Source organism: Danio rerio, chromosome 24, assembly GCF_052040795.2.
Source record: "Danio rerio strain M-AB ecotype USA chromosome 24, GRCz13ab, whole genome shotgun sequence".
Taxonomy (NCBI): domain Eukaryota; kingdom Metazoa; phylum Chordata; class Actinopteri; order Cypriniformes; family Danionidae; genus Danio; species Danio rerio.
Window position 1 is genome coordinate 10,865,705 of NC_141044.1, and position 21,050 is coordinate 10,886,754.

Sequence of the window (21,050 nt, forward strand, 5' to 3'; positions counted from 1 at the left end):
AACTGGGACTCCAGTGTGATTGAAGCATCCTCGTTTATAGTTGTGTACACTATGCAGCTATGGTGATTCCAGCTAACATGAATTACGTAGTTCAAAAAGTATTTTCAAATGCTATATTTTTTTTTTGTGTACCACTTACTTCTTTTTGAAATGCAGTTGAATCACAGAACAGATCTTTTAATCTCAGTTTCTTAGCAAATCCTGTCTTGTGGACATGTTTTTACACATTAATACTGACACATGGTAATATGCATCTGCCAATTAATATCGGTGGGCAGGGAAAACCACATTGGTATGTCACCTCGCAATAGGACTCAAAATCACTGGGATTTAGATCCTATTTTAACATCAGGAAATATTTTAATATAGGTTTTTGTTTAAACATGGGAGGTTGGGGTTGGGTTACTAAACTAACCCTGGTTCCCTGAGAGGGGGAACGGAAATGCTATGTTCCTTTACCACAATGATCGCCCCTTAGCAGTTGAGGTGAAAGTCTCTTCAGCTAGAAAAGGATGCCTCAGCTTGGCACGCGCTGTGCTTTTATTTCCAAATTGATTGCAAGTAGCGCCAGCTGTGCGTGCTGATGCTGCCAACCCATTGGCATTTCATTTCCCAGTTGTATACTCTTTCAGATGATTGGATTCTGATGAAATCCCATAGTGGAAGTTTCCACATAGCATTTCTGTTCCACCCCTCTGGGAACAAGGGTTACTTTGGTAAAAAGAGCATTATCTAGTGATCATCTACAGCAGTGGTTCTCAAAGTGGGGGTCGGGACCCCTTGAGGGGTCGCGGAACAATGAAGGGGGGTCGCCTGGTTATTTCCAAAAATCTACTTATTATTATTAGGCCATAAGAATTACCATATTTTATCCATAACCAACTGAAGAGAATAAAACAGTTATTTATAGTTACTATAGTAGCTTTTTTACTAGTCTATTGGATTGCGACCCCTGGGGTAAATACATTATATTAAAGACAGCAATAGCGTCAGATGCAGTAGATTGATTTTATAACACCAGCTTAAACTTTCTGGCCCATTTACAGCACTGATATACATTAAAAAAAATTAAACGAAGAATAGACTTTGGTCTATTGGTGTGTAAGTGCGCCATTGCATGCAAGTTTTCTGTATTTATATTGGGGGTCGCGAGTCACTGGCATTGTTATTTTAGGGGTCGCGTGCTGAAAAGTTTGGGAACCCCTGATCTACAGCACAGGTGTCAAACTCAGTTCCAAAACTGCACAGTTTAGTTCCAACCCTAATTAAACACACCTGATCAAACTAATTGAGTCCTTCAGGCTTGTTTGAAACCTACAGGTAAGTGTGTTGGAGCAGGGTTGGAACTAAACTGTGCAGGGCTTCGGCCCTACAGGAACTGAGTTTGACACCCCTGATCTACAGAGTTACCAAACTTTTCAGCCCGCGACCTCTAAAATAACAATGCCAGTGACTCATGACCCAAATATCCTCTGAGGGGGTAATAAATATACAAATGTTGAGCGCACAACAATTCCTACATAAACATGAGCATATTGACAACACGAAAAAGTGCAACAGTCTAACAACTATATCATATTTATAGTCATTTATTAATTAGTTTAATTTATTATTTACCTCACCTAATGAGATTGTTGGGCACAATGTTTTCAGCATATATTTATTTTTAATGTATTTGATTGCCAGAAAGGTGTCAGAATGTTTAACCTGCTGCGATAAAATCAATCTTCTGCAGATGACGCTATTGCTGTGTTGTTAATCTAACGCAAACACACCAATCCCCCCCCCAAAAAAATGAAAGGCTGATGTCTTTTTATTTGCAATGTTGTTGTTTTTATGTAACTATTACATAAATAATAGTTTATTACATAAATAATAATTTATTAGTGTAATAAAATTTATTTGTCTGTTGGAAACTTTGAAGCAACTCTCTGTCATTGTTCAGCGACCCACACTTTGGGAACCCCTGATCTACTAGAGCTAAATAAAAATGAATCTTGTCTAAACTAACTAACATACCAACTGAACAGCTTCACATAACTTCCGTAATGTCTTTTACTAATACATTTCATAAAACAAATCTATTCCTGCAAGCTGTTTTTTTTCCCAGCTATAAATTGTAAGAACTTCAGCACAAGATAAGTTACGTGAATGCACCAGTGCTTGTTTTCATTCTGCTTTCCGTAATGTTTTCTTATCCTTTATGAAAAGCAGAAGCGCGTCCTGCTTGTGGACCAACTTCTCCTAAAAGCAGAGGTCTCGATAATGCGCCGTATCTGGATCGATTTGTTCAGGGCAGTGAAAGCAATAATTATCCTCACGCTAGACTTCACGCTGCTTTTCAAAAGCAGAATCCTCTCATATTTACTGCTTGCTTCAGTGGAACACGTTTCTGCTCAACTTCCAAGTGTCAGAAATTGCCCTGAGAGAGAAAGAGAGAAGGAAGACAAGAGAGAAGAAAACATTATGAAATGTCAGCAGCTCAAATGGATTACTGTTCAATATCAGTCAAGACACTCTGAAAAGGAAAGTGAGAGAGAATATTCGGCTGCGGGTGAATGTGTGCGTGTGTTTGTGCGATCCCGATGCTTTTAAATTGTTCTTTTTGTTTTTCCATCAGCGGCAAGGTGCTCTCTTGGCTTATCTCCTCAGTGCTGGACGTGTGGCAGGACGATGTTCTCTGAAAATGAACTGTCGCCATATACCTCAAACGCGTCTACCTTGCACACTCCGAGGCGCATACACAAATATATAGCCACTCAGGCATCTCGGCTGTTTGTGCACACCTTGTTGCCTCCGGAGGGGCAATTACCGATGCTCACAGCCTGTCTGAGGTGTCAGTGGATGGGCTCCCGTCCCAACGCTCTCCCTCCGTCCATCTCTCCTCTCCATTATCAACAGGGTAAATAATGCCCCTGCCTCTGATGCTGATGGAGATGTGACTGGGACAACAGATCCAATTGCCCTCCGCTCCATTTATCTTTAGCAGCTAAAGCCGCGTTTTAGCGTTCAGTAAGTAGAACTTTGAGGTGAGAGCGGCCAACAACAAAATGCCCTGAGCTCCAGGATGCAATGCAAAATGCTGTATAGCTACTACCTGAAAGATTTCAAAAATGTATGCATTAGTTGTTTTCTGTTGATAACAAATAGGCCTGTTTTTCATTTAATAATTTTAACACTGACTTATTTTGAAAACGTAGCCCTATATACGTTTCTGGATATCGCAAATTATGTAGTCAGAAGTATGTACGGCTGCATTTTGCTTTAAAACGAACAATATGGGGTGGTATGACGCCATTCCTTTTCACACTCACCAGCTGACTGATTACTTTCATATGGACGGCTTTCCTGCTGTTACCAGTTTTTCCAGTTAGCTTGCCATATATGCTGGCTGATTTCAAACGCAGAGAGGAGTTAGCCATGATGAGGGGTTCGAGTTCAGCAAAGAACGGTTTCAGAAAGCGGGTAAGACAAAAACAGAAGCCAAAAAATAAAAATAAGCAAACAAGTTAATAACAGGGTGAGAATGTGGTAAAATCTGAAAATGTGGTAAAAATCAAACAAGGGCTTTTATTTTTCTGGATTGCTTTTTAAAACCGTCGGTTGGGTTTAGGGAAGTGGGTGGTCGGGTCAATCTGTGCTTTTGAAAACACTATTGGTTGGGTTTAGGCAAGGGGGAGGGTGGGTCAGTTGATCAGTGAGTCAGTCGACAGCGGCCTCTAGTGGATTTACGCAAAAACAGCAGGCACAACTGGCACTCGTGACAGAAATTTGAGATCTCTAAAAGCATACACAGCGGCTTCTTTGCGCAAAACAAAAACTGCAAAATAATGTACCTCCTAAATACAGGGGTATGTTTTCAGGAAGAGCCTGGGTTGGAAAAATTAATTTTTGCATAATTTTCATCAATTGTTTTATGAAAAAAAAAATTAAAATAGAAAAAAAAGGTTTCTTCAAAGAGAACCACACTACAAATGTGAAGTGTCCAATGTTTTTGCACCAAAACAGAAAACTATTTTATTGAATATTAATTTACTTAATTCATCTTAATGTATTTACAAACATAAAGAAACAATAAACAACACATTCATTACAGTATTTATTTATCTTTGCAAATGTTGGTTAATGGAAATAAAGTTCATTTTAACGCACAGTGCATTAATTAATGTTAGCAAGCCTAAATTTGAATTTAAATAATACATTGGTACACTGTAAAACCCAATAAGTTAGGGTAACTCAAACCACTTGAGGAAATCAATTGCAACAAACCATTTAAGTGAAAAAACTAATCCTAATAAGTACTGTGAACTTAATCTATTTGAGTACATGAAGCAATTTTAGCACAGTAAAACCCAATAAATGAGATCAAACCAACTGAGTACTGTAAAACTCAATAAGTTAAGGCAACACAAACCGTTTAAAGCAACCGATTGCAGCAAACCATTTGAGTAAAAAAAAAAAAAAAATATATATATATATATATATATATATATATATATATATATATATATATATATATATATATGAGTACTCCATTTAAGTTGTAGTAATAAGCTATTTAATTAACTCATTACCTTTAACACTAATTTTAAAACTCTATTCAAATGAGTAGAATTAACTTTTAGTAAATTTTGAGTTAATTACAGATGTTACTACTTCAATGTGTTCCTTGTGCCGCCACACTTTAACCACAGATATTCAGCTTTGCCTTTTCACAATGCTAAACAGACTGTTCTGTAGGCGTAGCTTACTGTGTGTGATGTGATGTGTTCAATTAAAATATAATTTTAATTTAGTTTTTCTGGTAATAGACATGCTCTTACACTATACTATGCTGTAGAAAAGATACATGGTGAGAAGTCAAAAAGCAAATATAAGAATTAAGTTATTAGCCTTCAGTGCCCGATTAAATTGCGTTGGGGTGAAAATAATGTTTTGATTTCTTTGACTATCATGGCAATGTTATTATCTCAAATCTTAAACGTGCGCATATGAAAAACAGCAAAATAATATAGATTATCCTGCCGGTAGAGCACATCACCTCACAGTTGTGAACTTGCGATCACCTCAACTTACATTTAAAATTTGTTTACCTGGTTTATTGTAAACTTTTTAAGTGCAAAGAGGATTCGTTTTGGAAAATAGAATTGAAGAAATGAAAGACAACTAAAGTGAAAGCAACCTCTTTGCACTTAAAAAGTTTAGAATAACAATAAATCGTGTTAACAAATTTTAAATGATTAATAAAGGAATTATAAGGCTTTGACTTATTGTTTAATCTCATTTACAAGCACAATAGCATATTTAAGGTTGCTGTGTGGGCTATTTCTGTCGGTTTGCATCCCGTCCCTTTGCGACCCCTGGCGGCTCATTCACAAACTGCGGTCATACAGTAAAAACAAAGCGGCTCCTATTTCAAACGGCGGCGGTATATAACGCGGCGGTAATAGTCACTTTGAACTCTCACCTACTGTACACTCATTTCAGTTGATAAAGTTGACTGTTGGGTTTTACAGTGTATCAACAACTTCACATATTATTAACCTGCTTGAGTTGATCTTTGTCAGGTGTCTATTGAAATTCCCCAAACATTTTCTAAGAAATCACCACTGAATGTTGAACTATGATTAATAAATTCTGTACATGGGTTGGAGAATAAAGTAAATTCTGAAAACATGTTAAAAATCAGGCTTTTTTTCTTTCTTTTTCTGGATTGCTTAGTAAAACTGCAAAAAAAAAAAAACAATAATAATAAAAAATAAAAATAAAAAAAACATAGCTCCAGGGACATATTTTGCTCTCTCCAGAAATGTAGGGGTACGTTATCAGAATGAGCCTGGGTTGCAACCGGCAGTCCCAGGACACTTCCATGGGACCATTCGTTTGAATCTTTGATTTTTTTTTTTTTTAAGTGTAATGCTTGTCAATATTTACTGCCATTGTTTACAACCAAAACAAACTAGATATTTTGGTAACACTTTAGATTAAGGAACAATCACCTGCTTATAAGATTGTAGCTGTTTATTAGTACTTATAAAGTGATCTTGTTCTACTTCCCTAATCCTACCAAAATCTACCTAAACCCTATTACTACTAAAAATAAGCAGCTAATTTGTAGTTTGTTAAGCTATTCTTAGTTATTGATTTGTTAAGAGTGTGAATTGTACATTTAAATAATGTGTCAGCCACATCCTTAACATTACTTTTTGAGGTATGAAAAAGAATGATGTGGCATTGACAATACAGTAATGTATTGTTCTAAAGTGTGAGCAAATGATGACTAAAAGTTTAACTTATGACTTACTGAATATGACATTTTCATTTCATGTCAATCTTAAAAGTAATAGTTCACCCAAAACTAAAAAATCTGTCATCATTTACTTATAGATTTTCCTGTTGGAAGCCTGTAACCATTTCTTACTATCAAAGTCAATGGTTACGACTAGGCATGGGCCGGTAGGATTCTGATAGTATGATAACCTCCGATAAAACATGGTTTCACCGCATTGTGATTACTGCTCCAAAACATGTTCTTTTTAAATGTCTGGGTAGAAAACAACAACCTCCCCCCCTTTAAACACAATATATATTTTATTTTGAGAAACATTTAAAATATTTTGGAACAGTAAACGTGTCTAAATAATACAAATGAATCACAGATTTCATTACAATTTAAAATGGCAACTTTGGATATCTTTTCTGCTGGAGATACTGTTGTACTAAAAATGAAATAAAACGTAAAACAAAAATATTACATATACTTACATATAGGAACGATATAACAGAAAATCTTGGCGGTTTAAAACATTGACTTTTCCAAACAGCGGTCCCTTCAAAACGGCTATCGTCCCATGTCTAGATACCACACGAGGGTAAGTAAATGATGAGTTAATTTTTATTTACTGGGCAAACAATCCCTTTTAATATTTCTTTAATTTAGCACACGTCATTTTTATTATACATGACATAGTTTTAGATTTAACGAAGTCACTAAAACAGCATTAGGGATCACTTTAAAGACTTCTCTGTGTCAACCGAGAAACAACAAGAGTGTCAAAATGAGCTGGAAAACCTCTGCCAGGAGACAGGTTGAGGCTATAGTGGATTTTGGAAGCCCTTTCAGGAGGGTCCACTCATTAGTGGTCAGCTGCACCCTGAACATTCGGACTCTCCTGTCCCCCCTCTTCTCCACTCCAGGCCCTGATGAAACCCTTTTCACCCACTCAGAGCAAGAAAATGGCTGCAGGAGGAGGAGAAAATCTTAGAGGTGCATTGCACAGAGAGTCCTGGATGTCAACAGGCCCATAATGATACCTGATAGCCCCTGGAAAACACTCCTCTCTCTTTCCCCCTTTTCTTCTTTCTTTTAATTTCCCTCTTTTCCTTCTCCTAGAGCCCTTCTCGCTGCTCCACGCCTCAGACGCGGTGCGCTTGAAAGCATAATTAGAGGTAAAACAGTGACTGCATCTCCCATCATCCTTGCACGTAACCATCGCAAAGTCCTTTGTTTTTAAAGCTCTCTCCTGGAAATTCTCCTTTTCTCTCTGACTTTTTGAAAAGCTGCTCAAAAGGAGGTGGAGGTGGGGAGGAGGGGGGAGGGGGGTGAGAGGGTGAAAAGTGGGAGCAAGAGAGAAAGAGAAAACGCAAGAGAGTTCCCTCTGCGAGTCGCCAAGGTGCTCTCTAGTCCATTGTGCAGTGTGCTGTCAGGTTAAATTAGGGAGTACAGGCTCTGTGAGTGTAAAAAAATCAATACTTGATGGAAGATTGCTCCCCGGAAAATCTGTTTTGATTCCAGGATTAATTCTTGACCAAAGGCTCCGCTGAAATGACATGCCATTAGGGCCGAAAATGAACACATTCGGCAGTGGAAATTGGATGGAAATGTGTCAGGTGATTGCCCCGGCTGCTTGTTTTGCTCTCCTGGAGAGCGAGCGAGAGAGAGCGAGGAAGCAAGAGCGCCGTGCTGGAGGAAGGTGTGGCGGCAGAAAGCCTGGCATCCGCATGCAGGCCCCTCGGAATCCATTTTCAGGCCTTCGCCGCGGTCCTCCCGAGTATTCTCTGGGCCATTGTTGTCCGGCTCCTGCAAATGCACTCTGTGCAAGGTGAAATGCATTTGTCCACTGGCTGCATCTCTCCTGTGTGTTCCCTTAAAGCGCGAGATGAAGAATAGCCCATCTTAAAATAAAGCAGGGACCTCTTTTCTTTGTCTCTGTGGTGCGCAGGAAAGAAAGGGAAAATGCAATATTGATGAGAGTAATGTGTTTGTCATCACTTGTAGCGTATCTCCAGAACCTGAGTACAAAAGATGAAGAGGAAAAAAACTAAATATTGCTCCAGAAGATAACATGCTTTAAAAGAATAATCAGTGTTAGAACTATATATTTTTTTATATGCATTCATTTTAACTTATTTATGTAGGCATATTATAATTATAATATTATAGTAAAGCCAATCCCTTCTACTGTTATACTTCCTTTATCAAACACTTTACTCAACATTTAAATAAACAGACAATCAATACATGCTTTATTACATAGAAACTGACCTAAAAAAAGACGAATCAGATTATTTATTTTAAAATGTTTTCAAATATATGTAGACATTATTTTCGAAGTAATTTTTAAAGACACAGTGAGTGAATAATTTTTTTAGTTCTTATACCAAAATGAATATGTGTCAGATTATTTATACATTTTAATATTTACCATTATTTATAATTACTGTACCTATTAACTGAGTCAAACAGATTAACAAAATATGCCCATTTGAATTAAACTTAGATATCTATAATTGAATATGCTTTTTGAAAGTCAATCTTGAGGTAAAATAATACCTCTTTACAATAAAGTTCCATTAATTAATGTTAGTTAATGTATTCATTAACATGAACTAACAATGCATAAAACATAAGTTAAAGTATTTATTCATGAATTGATTTATTTTGTTCGGGTCAGTTGATGAAAATAAAAGTTAGTCATTGTTTGTTCATGTTAACAACATTTTTTTTTTTACTGCAATCAAAATAGGCAATTACAACAGATGGAAGTACAAACAGACAGAAGTACATGCCATACAAATATTACTTTTTGCAACAAGCGAAGTGTGGCAATTTTAAATAAATATAATAAAGGTAAAGCAAAAGAAAGACAATGAGAAAGAAAAAGAAACAAAAATAAATATATAAATGAGGGCACATGAAAAATAATACAAATTAATGCAGAATATTAAATAAAGCACATGTTTGATACGTTTTAATTTCTTGTTATTAGACTGGTGAACTATGGTTTTTAAGTACAGTTCCAATTCTTGTTAAAAAAATACAAATTTTAGCTTACATTGAGTATATTTGCATTTATGTATGTATATATATATATATATATATATATATATATATATATATATATATATATATATATATATATATATATATATATAAAACTTTCTAATAATTAAATGAGGTTTTTACAAAAAGTTGAATTAAGAAATTGTTCAACAGACTCAGAAGAAGTCTCACAGAAAGAACAAGACTTTAATGGCATTTCAGAATTTTTGTAAAAATTGTTTTACTGGATAAAATCTATGAATAAAAAAAACAAAAAAACATTTCTTTAATTTTACTTTTTTTTTTTAATTCTGGGGGAGTGACCAAACATACAACCATTTAATATCTTTAAAAATGTTGTTCCAATAAGAAATAGAAGATGGATTTTAAATGACAAGATCTAAAAATAAAGACCTAATTTTATAATTGGATTTTACTTTGGATTTTGTAAAAAGAAAACCAGCACACTGCAGCACTAGCTCTCAAAAACGTTTATTGTAACAGTTATTATTGTCATTGTTAATAGTTACAATAAAAAACAATTTTGAGAGGTAAAGTGGCCTCTTGCCGATTTTCTTTGGACTTTTTCCACTGTGTTTTTGATCGAACACCTCCCTTTGAGAATCTCAGATGTGCACACATTTCTGTTTTTTGGTTTATTAATAAATAATGTACATATATTGGTCAGTCTTAGTTCATATTAGTAAATACATTAGCTAAATAAACCTTATTCTAAAGTGTGACCTAAATTGTTTCCTGATGCATAATTTACTAATATATTATTTGCGTATTTATAAATGTTTAATATAAAAAATGCTTACTCTTTAAAATCAAACATGCAGTATAAATGAATGTTATTTAAGCCTATTCCAAATATTAATGAATCATATTGATTTTCTGCCAAGTTTAGAATTAATTCTCCTTCATTTATAATTAATATATTATATTTATATACCTATACAACTTATTTAAATATAGATACATTTTTATTAAGAAATGAATAGTACATTTACGTTTTAAATGTCATAATCTCTGTTACTTCTTTTCTGAAAGTCTTCTATAAGCTGAAACTTGCTTAGCTGCTTAACTTTTCCACAGAGTAACATCACTCTGTGGTGGTTTTTCAATTAAATTTCACCATGGATTCCTGAGGGTTCCCGGCACCTGTGATGAATTTGGATTTTCCACACTGATATCAGCACTGAACAAAGTGCTAACGGTGAGGAAAAGAACCCTAAATGGATACATTTCTACCCACTGGGCAACAGAGGATGATTCTCTTCTCATAAAACTCTCACCTGCTGGGCCACTTCACTGTCTGAACCATCACACCGGCTTGTAAAAATTGGGCCCTTTATGAGACATAATTTATAACCAGGATCAAGCACTATTCACTGTTGTGCAAGGCACCAGGATGACAAACGACTCATTTTGAAAGTTGCATACCTGAAAATTATCCCTTTCCCAAAATAGCAGTGGAGATGAATGAAGCGTTTTAATTAGCATAATTGTAAAGGTCACAGTTCTGTCGAGGTGGATTCATCTTCACATTATAATAACCGCTCTGTTTAGCATATGTAGCATAATAGCTTCGACAAGCCAAACTAATTAGATTTCTCATTAAACATGACACTTTTGAGAAATAAAGTGGTGTTGCTTAAGTGATGTTGACACTTGAAGTATTGATTTAATGGGTCTTTCAATAATCTAAATTGTTCCATGTATTGTTTGTCTAATGACCATCGTCAGATTCTTTCATTTCCGATAAACTGTTCACACTTATTATTGGCTATTGACCGAGACGTTTGAATTCGCATTCTGCTCTGATTCCTTATGCAATTTCAGTTTTAATTTATTTAATGTGGCAGCAGAATTGTATTTTTGTCCTTAAAAAAAACTACATTATAGATATATTATCACAGGGCGCAATGCACGATCCCCTCATAGCAAGAAGGTCGCTGGTTCGAGCCTCGGCTGGGTCAGTTGGCATTACTCTGTGGACTTTGCATGTTCTCCCCGTGTTCACGTGGGTCTCCTCCGGGTGCTCTGGCTCCCCGGTCGATTCATTACAACAAGGCTAACTCATAGAGGACTCGGACAGATCATCAGCTCAACCCCCTCTCGAAACCAAACACAAATTATTATGTATTTAGCGTCATCTAGCGGTTTTATACTACAGTACAGTTTTTATAGTTGCCTTTTTAGGACTTCATAATCTTAAAATGTAAAACGCATCTCAATAGGTTTTTTCATTATTATTATTATTATTATAATTATTGTTATTATTATTATTATTATTATTATATCTATTTATACTGGGAATTGCAATAAATTTATGTTATACATAGGTCTTAAATATTATTGATATGCCTATACCAAAATGTCATCTATATAGTTTACTGATAAATAATAATAATAATAATAATAATAATAATAATAATAATAATAATAATAATAGTAATAATAATAATAATAATAATCTATTTATACTGGGAATTGCAATAAGTTGATGTTATACATAGGTCTTAAATATTATTGATTTATATACCTATACAAAAAGCCATTTGTATAGTTTATTATTAAATACTAATAATACTAATAATCATAACAACAATAATGATAATAATAACAATAATATTCTATTGAATTGTAGTAAATTTATGTTATACATTATTATTGATTTATATGCCTATTTTAATATATGTTTTATTCATTTACATCACATTGGATTATTCATTTTAATCTAATTTGTTTTTTGTTTGTTTACATTTTTTATTATTATTTATTGCATTTATTTACATTTTTGACACAGCTTTTTTTCTTTTATCTTTTTTTTTGATTAGCTTGTTTATTTCAATCGTATTTACATTTTGTAATGTCAAACTTAACATTAACAGGGAAATATGACAATTCTTAATTGTAAATACAGAGTAAAAGAAATAATAACAAGAACAAGAAAATAGAGAAAATATAAATCAACAAGGGTTTATGTGTCCTTAAAAAGGTTGTCATGATGTGTCAAAAATTTAGCAATTTTTCTTATTTTTAGTCTAAGAGAGAGAAGGTGAGAGTCAAATTCAGCAAAAAAAAAAGGGAAAAATACAAAGGAGATTTAAGTAATTTATGCTTAAAAACATTTGCATTATAAAAAGTTAACAGTGTATTCAATAGACCAAAAAAATGGGATTTTAAAGTAAAAAAATATCTCTGAGGACAAAAGTGTGCCAAATTTGTAAACTTAAAAACATAGAAACTTAACTCAATCCAAAATCTTTTTGTTATGCCACATAAGAAGTATAAGAAGAAGTATAGTAGAAGTATAGGTTCTATCTGACTATCTAATTTTGTTAAAATTGAGTTATTGACATATTCTTATTAAATTACAACTTATTTACATTATCAGATGTTTTTTTTATAACTTGTTTACATTTTAAGACTTTTTATTAAAAAAAACAAATGTTACACACATAACATTTGCTGGAATGCAAAAACTTTAAAGCTCAATATCTCAAAATTATTCAGAAGATAAAACCTTATAATTGCAAGGTGACGAAATAGGGAGCTGTTTCTTCAACAAATCCACAAAATGAACAAGACGCATCAACATCAGCATATTTGATGAAGATAAATTGACAGGGTAAATTTTGAGCGAAATTGTGGAGGCTTAATGAATCTCTTTAACCTTATACCAAATTTATTTGCCCAAAGCCAGGCCTTTCTCCAGCTCACATCTTATATAAAGGAACCCCAGATGAATTTACCTCTGGGGGTAATTCTTCTCTTCTGTTGAAATATTTTGTGAACCTGATTAACAGTCCACTTTATCAAATGAAATAAGCGTCAAAAATTACTAAAAGTTAATTCTACTCAATCTAAAAGAGTTTTAAACTCTGTGTTAAAGAGAATGAGTTAATTAAATACCACATGACTTCAACCTAAATGAAGTAAGTTCACAGTATTCATATAGATTTGTTTTTTTACTCAAATGATTCGTAGCAATCGGTTTCCTCAAACAGTTTGAGTTGCCTTTACTTATTGGGTTTTACAGTACTCAATTGGTTTGAGTTCTCTTTATTTATTGGGTTTTACTGTGCTAAAATTGCTCCGTTTACTCAACTAGATTAAGTTCACAGTACTCATTCGGATTAGTTTTTGAACTTAAATGGTTTCAATCAGTTTACTCAAATTGTCCATTGTGTATGTGTGTAAATGAGAGTGCATGGGTGATTCCAAGTGACGGGTTGCCGCTGGAAGGGCATCTGCTGCATGGAATGTGTGCTGGATTGGTCGGCAGTTCATTCCGCTGTGGCGACCCCAGATTAATAAAGGGACTAATAAGCCAAAAAGAAAATGAATGAATTTCCGATCTAAGATATCAATGCAACCCAAATATCTGGAATATCACTACTAGCTTTATTAAACAGAAGATAACTTTTGGCTTATTATTTTAAGCCAGCTGCAATAGCTTTTATTAAGGTATTAAATATGGAAAGTTGCAGAAGTTATGGAGATTCATAAATAGTTTGTAACTTAAAACATTGTCAACATCATTAAACACAGATAATATACAATTAAAAATTTAAAATGTAAAAATGTGAACAGGATATTGTACACAAAAGTATTATGTTAAACGTTTGTGAAGTCACAGGTTAAATAAAATCATGCTCTTCACGGGCAGACCAGCAGGGGCGACATACTGAGCAAATAAGCCCAGAAGCGACCAGAAGAAGAAAAGCGCTTAATATGCACTCTAATGACGTCAGTCACATGACCACGTGGATGTGAATATGGTTTATGGTTCCTGTCACAGGCCGAAACAAGCATCTCTTACTCTTCGGACGCCTTCTTTAGGTTGAGTTCGCTGTCAGTGAAATTAACCATCGCCATTCGTTGACTGGTAACATCATGTCGTGGCTGAAATCAGTGGCTTCTAGCGAGGAAGTGTTCGACGAGGATGTGGATGATATTAGTCTGCAGAACAAAGAATGGAAATACAACATGGAAAAACGCGTAAAGGTATGTGAACAGTCCTTTATGAACGTCGAACCTTTTACTTAAATCGTTGTGTGTACTGAAATCCTTTTTTAAAATCTATTATTTTATTAGAATGTAAATGAGACCGTTCATATGTTGGTTGTAAGTCTTTACAAAAACCGATGACAAAAGCAACAATCAGGGTGTATAGCAAGAGAAAGCAGCGCAGTCTAGAAACGACTGCCATGTGGTTTTCTGTCAGGATGGTTTCAGAGAAGGCATTGATGCAGGGAAAGAAGCGTCACTACAGGCTGGTTTCAACATGGGATACAGAGAAGGAGCCACTAAAATGACAGTCATCGGTCAGCTCAAAGGAATCATAAGGTAAGTAGGTGCTTTTGTCTTATTTGTCATTATTTCAAGGTTTCTTTTAGTACACCGTCAGTGAGACTTTTTAGATAGTCAGACAGCTTTTTAGATACATTTAGTAGGAGTGATACTTAATTTTGCAGTTCTTACAAATTATTTTAATTATTATACTTTACTGTTATTATACATATTTGTTATGTGAAATTCACATAACAATGGCATAATTATGAGAGTAACCAACAATACTAGCCAACAGAATTGCAGAAGTAAGGCTAATTTATTGTAACTACATTCTCAAAATGTTCTGGTAGTCAAAAGTATGAATGTCATTAATTATAAATATTAAAGTAAACAATTAAATGTTGCCAGTTTCAATACATTTTAACAGGAGAAATAAACCTTAAATTTTATCCAAAATTTGGTGACTTCTTTTAAAATGACACCAACATTATAAAAAATGAATCACATCTTCTTGTTTTCATGAATACTGTTCATATTTAGGGTACAATTGTGAACCGCCAGCTAAAAAAAAAAAACATTTTTACACCAAATAAACTATAGGCATGGTGCAAATTACAGGGGGGTTTGAGGGGGATTGACCCCCCTAATTTATGCTAGATCCCCCCCTGAAGGACATGAAAACGAGATATATGGGGGTAAGCCCTTTATTACTGAAAAATTGTTTCTCTGATCTGTATTTTAAATAATAATATTTAATAAAATAATAAAATATATGCATTTGACCACCCTTTTTATGGTTAATACCATTTTGAATGGATATTAGCGCTAATCAGTCTATGCAAGAATAAACATTCATTTAACAGATTGAAACTGCAGATCTAGTGCTCCGATAGACACCGTAAGGGCTCTATTTTGACGATCTAGGCACAAAGTCTAAAGCACAGTGTGCAAAAGCATTAAGGCCGTGTCCAAATTCACTTTTGCAGTTTTAAGGACGGTAAAATACGTACTGCACTGCGGCGCATGGTTTAATAGGGTTGTGCTTAATCTCCTAATGTGCTATGAGTGTGTTTTGAGAATAAACCAATCGGAATCTCGTCTCCCATTCCCTTTAAGAGTCAGTTGCGTCACGCCATGGCGCATTTGCTATTTGTATGACGGACTTTGTAATTGAAAAAAACTGAACACTTCACTAGCGAGAAAACAGTTAAACAGAGCATCTGCAGCGCAAGGAAAAGAATGACCCTCCTCCATTCGGCCCTTAATTTCACTTCTCTCTTTTCATGGATATGGAAACGGTGTTCTATGCACAGACATACATTAGCCTACATAATTCATTTTGTTCAAGCGCAGATATTTGTTTCAAAACTATTTCTAAATTCAGTACGAATAAATGAGCAATAATAACGAAGTGTGGTCACTTTATATCCAAACACACATGCTGTGCTCCATATGGTCCAAATTCTGACAGGTGGCCAAATCTAAGCTTGTTTTTAATAAAAAAAAAAAATATATAAATATGCTTATAAAAACTTCTACTGATAATAACACTATACAAAAGCAAGTTGTTGTCAATAAACTAAAAAAAAAAATAATGTGTGACGAAGAAGGCATGGAGGCAGTGGTTTTTATATTCATGTAGAAAATAATAATTTTTGTAATATTTTATTCCTTAGATATCTTTACATATATTAAAAAAAATTGCGTATTGCTGTATTAAGCAATGTGTAAGTGAGGTGCATAACAAAAGCGCTCTGAGCTGGACTTTGGACCTGCTTTTAGCTGGACTATTGCACTGTCTATTTTAGTTGCTCTAAATAGCAACGCACCAACAATGCGCACAACACACCTTTTCTAGACCGCAACACCCATGAGTCCACAAAGTGGCGTAAATGAATTTGCTATTTAAACAACATGGTGGAAAACAAAATAGAAACACGTTGGGGAAAACACATCTTGTGCCTTATTGTGCCAGGTGTATGATAGGGCCCTAAGTGTTTACAAGACTGTTTTCTTGTAAAATAGTTGTTTGTTTCTACACAAAGCCTGAAAGTAAGGTCAAATTAGACACATAATTTGACCTACAGTAACCTCTGAAATAGCTAATCAGAGGATAGTGTAGGTCAGAAAAGCGTCTGCTAAATGTAAATGTCTCAAAACACTGAAAACTTAAATATGTTTTATTAATAAATTAGATGTCATTTTAAATGAATACATAAATGACTGAAGGATGTCTTACACAAACTAACAACCAAAAAATTTGACCCCGCTGATGGTCAATGTTTAATTCGCACACTGACTATAGGCACACTCAAACACATATGCTCACACACACAATAAAAATCTTCTACCATTAACTTTTATGAATACTTTTTTGCTAAACACTTTTTACACCTATTGTGATGAAATACTGTACACTCACATGGGGAAATCTAGACATTCACAGAGAATGTGATGAGGGTGTTTCTTTGTGCAAAATATATATGAACACACACACACACACAAACACACACATATATATATATATATATATATATATATATATATATATATATATATATATATATATATATATATATATATATATATATATATATATATATTAGTGCTGTCAATCGATTAAAAAAAATTAACTAATTAAATTGCACCTTTTTAAAAAAAATAATCGCATTTAAAACACTGAAACTTGTAATTTTGGCTATTCAAATGTAAAATTAATGTAAACGCAAGACAAAAACTATTTAAATTCAAAATATAATTGTTATTAGAATTTTTGTTTAACTTGTAACAGATTTCTTCATGTAAACAACATACCCCCAATCAAGATCCTGGCTTGACAGCCATATTTATTACAGAAATTAAAACACAGGCATGTTAACGCCATTTGAATTTTAAAACCAATAAAATGCCAATTTCAATGCCAATAAAAAAATAAAAAAAAAACATTGATTTCCATGTTGGATTCTAAGTGGACTGCAAAAAATGCCAAAATACAGGCATTACAGATATGGAAAATGGAATATTATAATAATAAACTATAACATATAACATTTGGACTAATAACATTTAGTCAAAATGCTCTGGTATTTTTATCCTGAAGCTTACAGTTTTAACTGCAATACATTACGTCCAGTCAGATGGTTGCATTCTATGCATTCTGAACACAGAAAATGACTGACTTCCTCTCTACCACTTCTTGTTTATTAGTGGTGTGTGACTGAACACTGCTCTCCAACTAAACAAGAAGCCTTTTCAGCTGGCTTAGTCAGATTTTAAACAAACTCTGTTTTGGTGGGTCTGAAATATGAATAAAACACAGATTTAAAAAAAACAGTAAACAAACCAACAACAGGACAAAATTCTTCAAGTGTACCTGCCCTCAGATTTTTGTCTGTGTCTTGCTCATTACTATTCAGTTCAGGCAGTGATGACGATGAATGGTGTCTTTGCTGCAAATCTTTGTGTGTCGCTTAATAGGAAATCCTAGTGTTGTTTTCACTTCTTTACACCATATGGAAACAATAACAAAATCAACATCACATGTACAATAGTAGACCACATTGGAAATCCACAGATTTCGACAGATTTTTTTTAGCCTATTGTTGAATCTGTTTATTTACTATGTAAATATGTGTAAATGTACAGTGCTCAGGATGACAGGATGGGGATAAGTACTACCCATTTTGAAAATTAACATTTTTATAAAATTTTTCCGTGAACATAGGCAATGTATTTTGGAAAATTTAAACAAAACAGATTTTTTAAACGGATATATTTATTTAAAAACAAATTTAGTCACGAAACATCTTTAAAAATTAAAAGATAATACAATTAATTTCAAGCAAAATATTGCAAAAAAAATAAAAATACACCCTACAAAATTTTTACAATTTCCTCTTTTTCTTTTAAATTTGTATTTAATATTTTTCTATAACTTATAAATTTGGGTTTACTAGTTTTTGGACTGATATCGAAGTTATTTTGTTAAATAAGCTCCACATTTGGCTTCAGTACTGACAAATCTAATCTGTATATGTACAAATATAATATTGTATAGCTTTCGATTCAAAATATGATAGATTTGTGCAGGGTGTACTTGTATATGCTGAGCATTGTATATTTTTTCGGTTTTATTTTAATTTCTGTAATATTATTTACTAATATGCACATCTTTAAACGATTTGTTTACTATACTGTTTGTAAAGAAATATTTTCTGTCATTTGGTAAATGTTTTACATGAAAAGGTTGCTTTGTTTAACAAATAAGGGGCTGTAATTAGATTTGCATGGTAAACCTTATAAGTTAAAAAGTTCTTACTATTTAATTCTTGTTTTAAGTGTTTAGGTATTATACTCCCAAAATCATTCCTTAAATTTGCAGATTTTGTACAAAATTCTCTGCATAAATAGCAAAAAAATGTCCACAGGTTATGTCTGGCCCTGCTAATAATACTTTTTTTTTTTTTGCACACAGTATTGACTTGGTTTATATGTCTGTTACAAAATATGCACATCATAAAATCTGTTTTACTCAAAAATTACAGTGTAGATGCTTAGCAAACCATGACTATATGTATCATTTTCAACATACCTACAAGTGTGAACAAATCCTAAAACTCAAATTCAACTGAAAATTAAAAACATTTATAAGGAAAGCTTCAAATATTTTATACGCTGTAATAATTATATCATTCAGCCACAGCTGTCAAGCATAAAATCTTTGTTTAAACGTATTTAAGAGAGTTGTGTGAGCCTAAAGAAAATCAGTCACTGACTAGGGCTGCACAATATATCGTTTCAATATTGATATCACAACGCAGGACTGCACAGTATATCGTTTCAATATTGATATCACAACGTAGGACTGCACAGTATATCGTTTCAATATTGATATCACAACGTAGGGCTGCACAATATAGTATTTCAACATTGATTACAATGTGATCATTCGCAATAGTCACGTTGCAGGATGTATGCAATGTTGAGTTTGTTTTATAATTTATCACTTGTGTTTTTGATGCCTCTGATTGTATAATGATTTTAAAAGCATTCAGGTATAAGAAATTGTACCATTTGTGCCCTTACTACAACAAATTTTATTGAATTAATTTTATCATTCAATTACTGTACTTGAAAACCGTTAGACTCGGGAAACGATAAAAGACTTAGGGCATACTCACACTATGCTATCCGAACACAATGAAAATGTGTCGGGGAACCCCAAAAAGTTTATAGATTGCTTATTAGATTTTATGGAGATGCACTCATGTCGATCTCATGTCGAAGTCATGTGGTGAAATTATATCGCAGTAATGATCGCACAAATACAAATGATTGCAATGTTAAAGTTTTCTAATATCGTGCAGCCCTATCACTGACAATAATTTAGTTGTTTCTATTTGGTGATTCTACAATACTAAGATTATTCATTTCAGTCTTCTGTTGTTTCTGACACTGTATTTGTATTCTTCTTCTTCACAGTGCGCTGCGGTGCTGGTGTCAGGTTCAGCTGCCTGAAAGCCCCGAGTTAGCCTCTGTCACTGATCTCCTCCAGAGATTGGAGACGCATGAGGATGAACTGGTGGAAGCCATGAGGAAAGCCCAGCAGAGGCCTATACCTAGTGTGACTGAGATGGTGGATGACATGGAGGACCTAAATGTTGAGCAAACCAACCAGGGTGGAGAATCTAAATGCTCAAATGATGGGGACTGTTGTCGGAGAGATGGAGCGAATCGTGAATGCTGTGACGTCAGAGCAGAGAGTAAAGATTCCCCAGGAGTTCCCCCTCATGGTTCTTTCTCTAAAAGAGAGAGTCTCAGAGAGCTGCAGAAACGCTGCTTGGACTTGGTAACAGAACTCGGGCTTCCAGAAGAATTAAAACTGCACATTCAGCAGCTCATAGACACTTAAAGTGGATTCAGGATTGCATTTGCTAATAACTGCGGCATAACGTCTGAGTAACATCCTGTGTGGGCAGGAAACAAACAGCATATTCTTGGAAAGAAAATAGCCTGTGCATCAGTTGACTCAAACTGATTAAGTACTTGAGGGAGTTTATTTATATATTTTTTACACTGTGATTGATTTTTCTGCATTTTTTTACATACACTATCATCAACGCTGAGCATTTTGAGACCTTTTGAGGAATTGTGTGATATGATGTGAACAGTTGAATCCTTATTCACTTGTCAGGGATAAAAAAAATAAATGCAATGAGTTGATAAGAAATCTATGTTTTGCAATAAAACATTTCAACTTTGTATAGTGATTCATTTTAATTCCACCATACATGGGCAAACTGAGCGAATTACCACCCAATAAAGCGATTCGTTTAAGCAAGCTGTTGTGTAGCAACTTATTTATGCTTCTATTTATCCTATTTATTTAGCCATTTTGATTTATATGATGTATTTATATAAACAA

The 21,050-nt window shown here is 33.9% G+C and overlaps 1 protein-coding gene and 1 long non-coding RNA gene across 3 annotated transcripts; one reads left to right on the top strand and one right to left on the bottom strand.

The window, feature by feature from the left end:
- Positions 1-5,708: 5,708 nt before the first annotated feature.
- On the bottom strand, positions 5,709-11,350 carry LOC147837959 (uncharacterized). The gene is made up of 3 exons (XR_015524798.1): positions 10,769-11,350; positions 10,621-10,674; positions 5,709-8,292 (listed from the first exon to the last, which is right to left on the bottom strand). It is a non-coding gene; the product is annotated as an uncharacterized LOC147837959 (long non-coding RNA).
- Positions 11,351-14,080: 2,730 nt separating this feature from the next.
- On the top strand, positions 14,081-20,966 carry LOC147837960 (protein YAE1 homolog). 2 transcript variants are annotated; one of them, XM_087309317.1, is made up of 3 exons: positions 14,081-14,338; positions 14,429-14,680; positions 20,108-20,966. In XM_087309317.1, the coding sequence occupies exons 2-3, from the start codon at positions 14,619-14,621 to the stop codon at positions 20,535-20,537; spliced, it is 492 nt and encodes a 163-aa protein (XP_087165443.1). In that variant the 5' UTR covers positions 14,081-14,338; positions 14,429-14,618; the 3' UTR covers positions 20,538-20,966. The 2 variants fall into 2 exon arrangements, with proteins under 2 accessions (XP_087165443.1, XP_087165442.1); XM_087309316.1 differs by having other exon boundaries at positions 14,559-14,680.
- Positions 20,967-21,050: the final 84 nt, after the last annotated feature.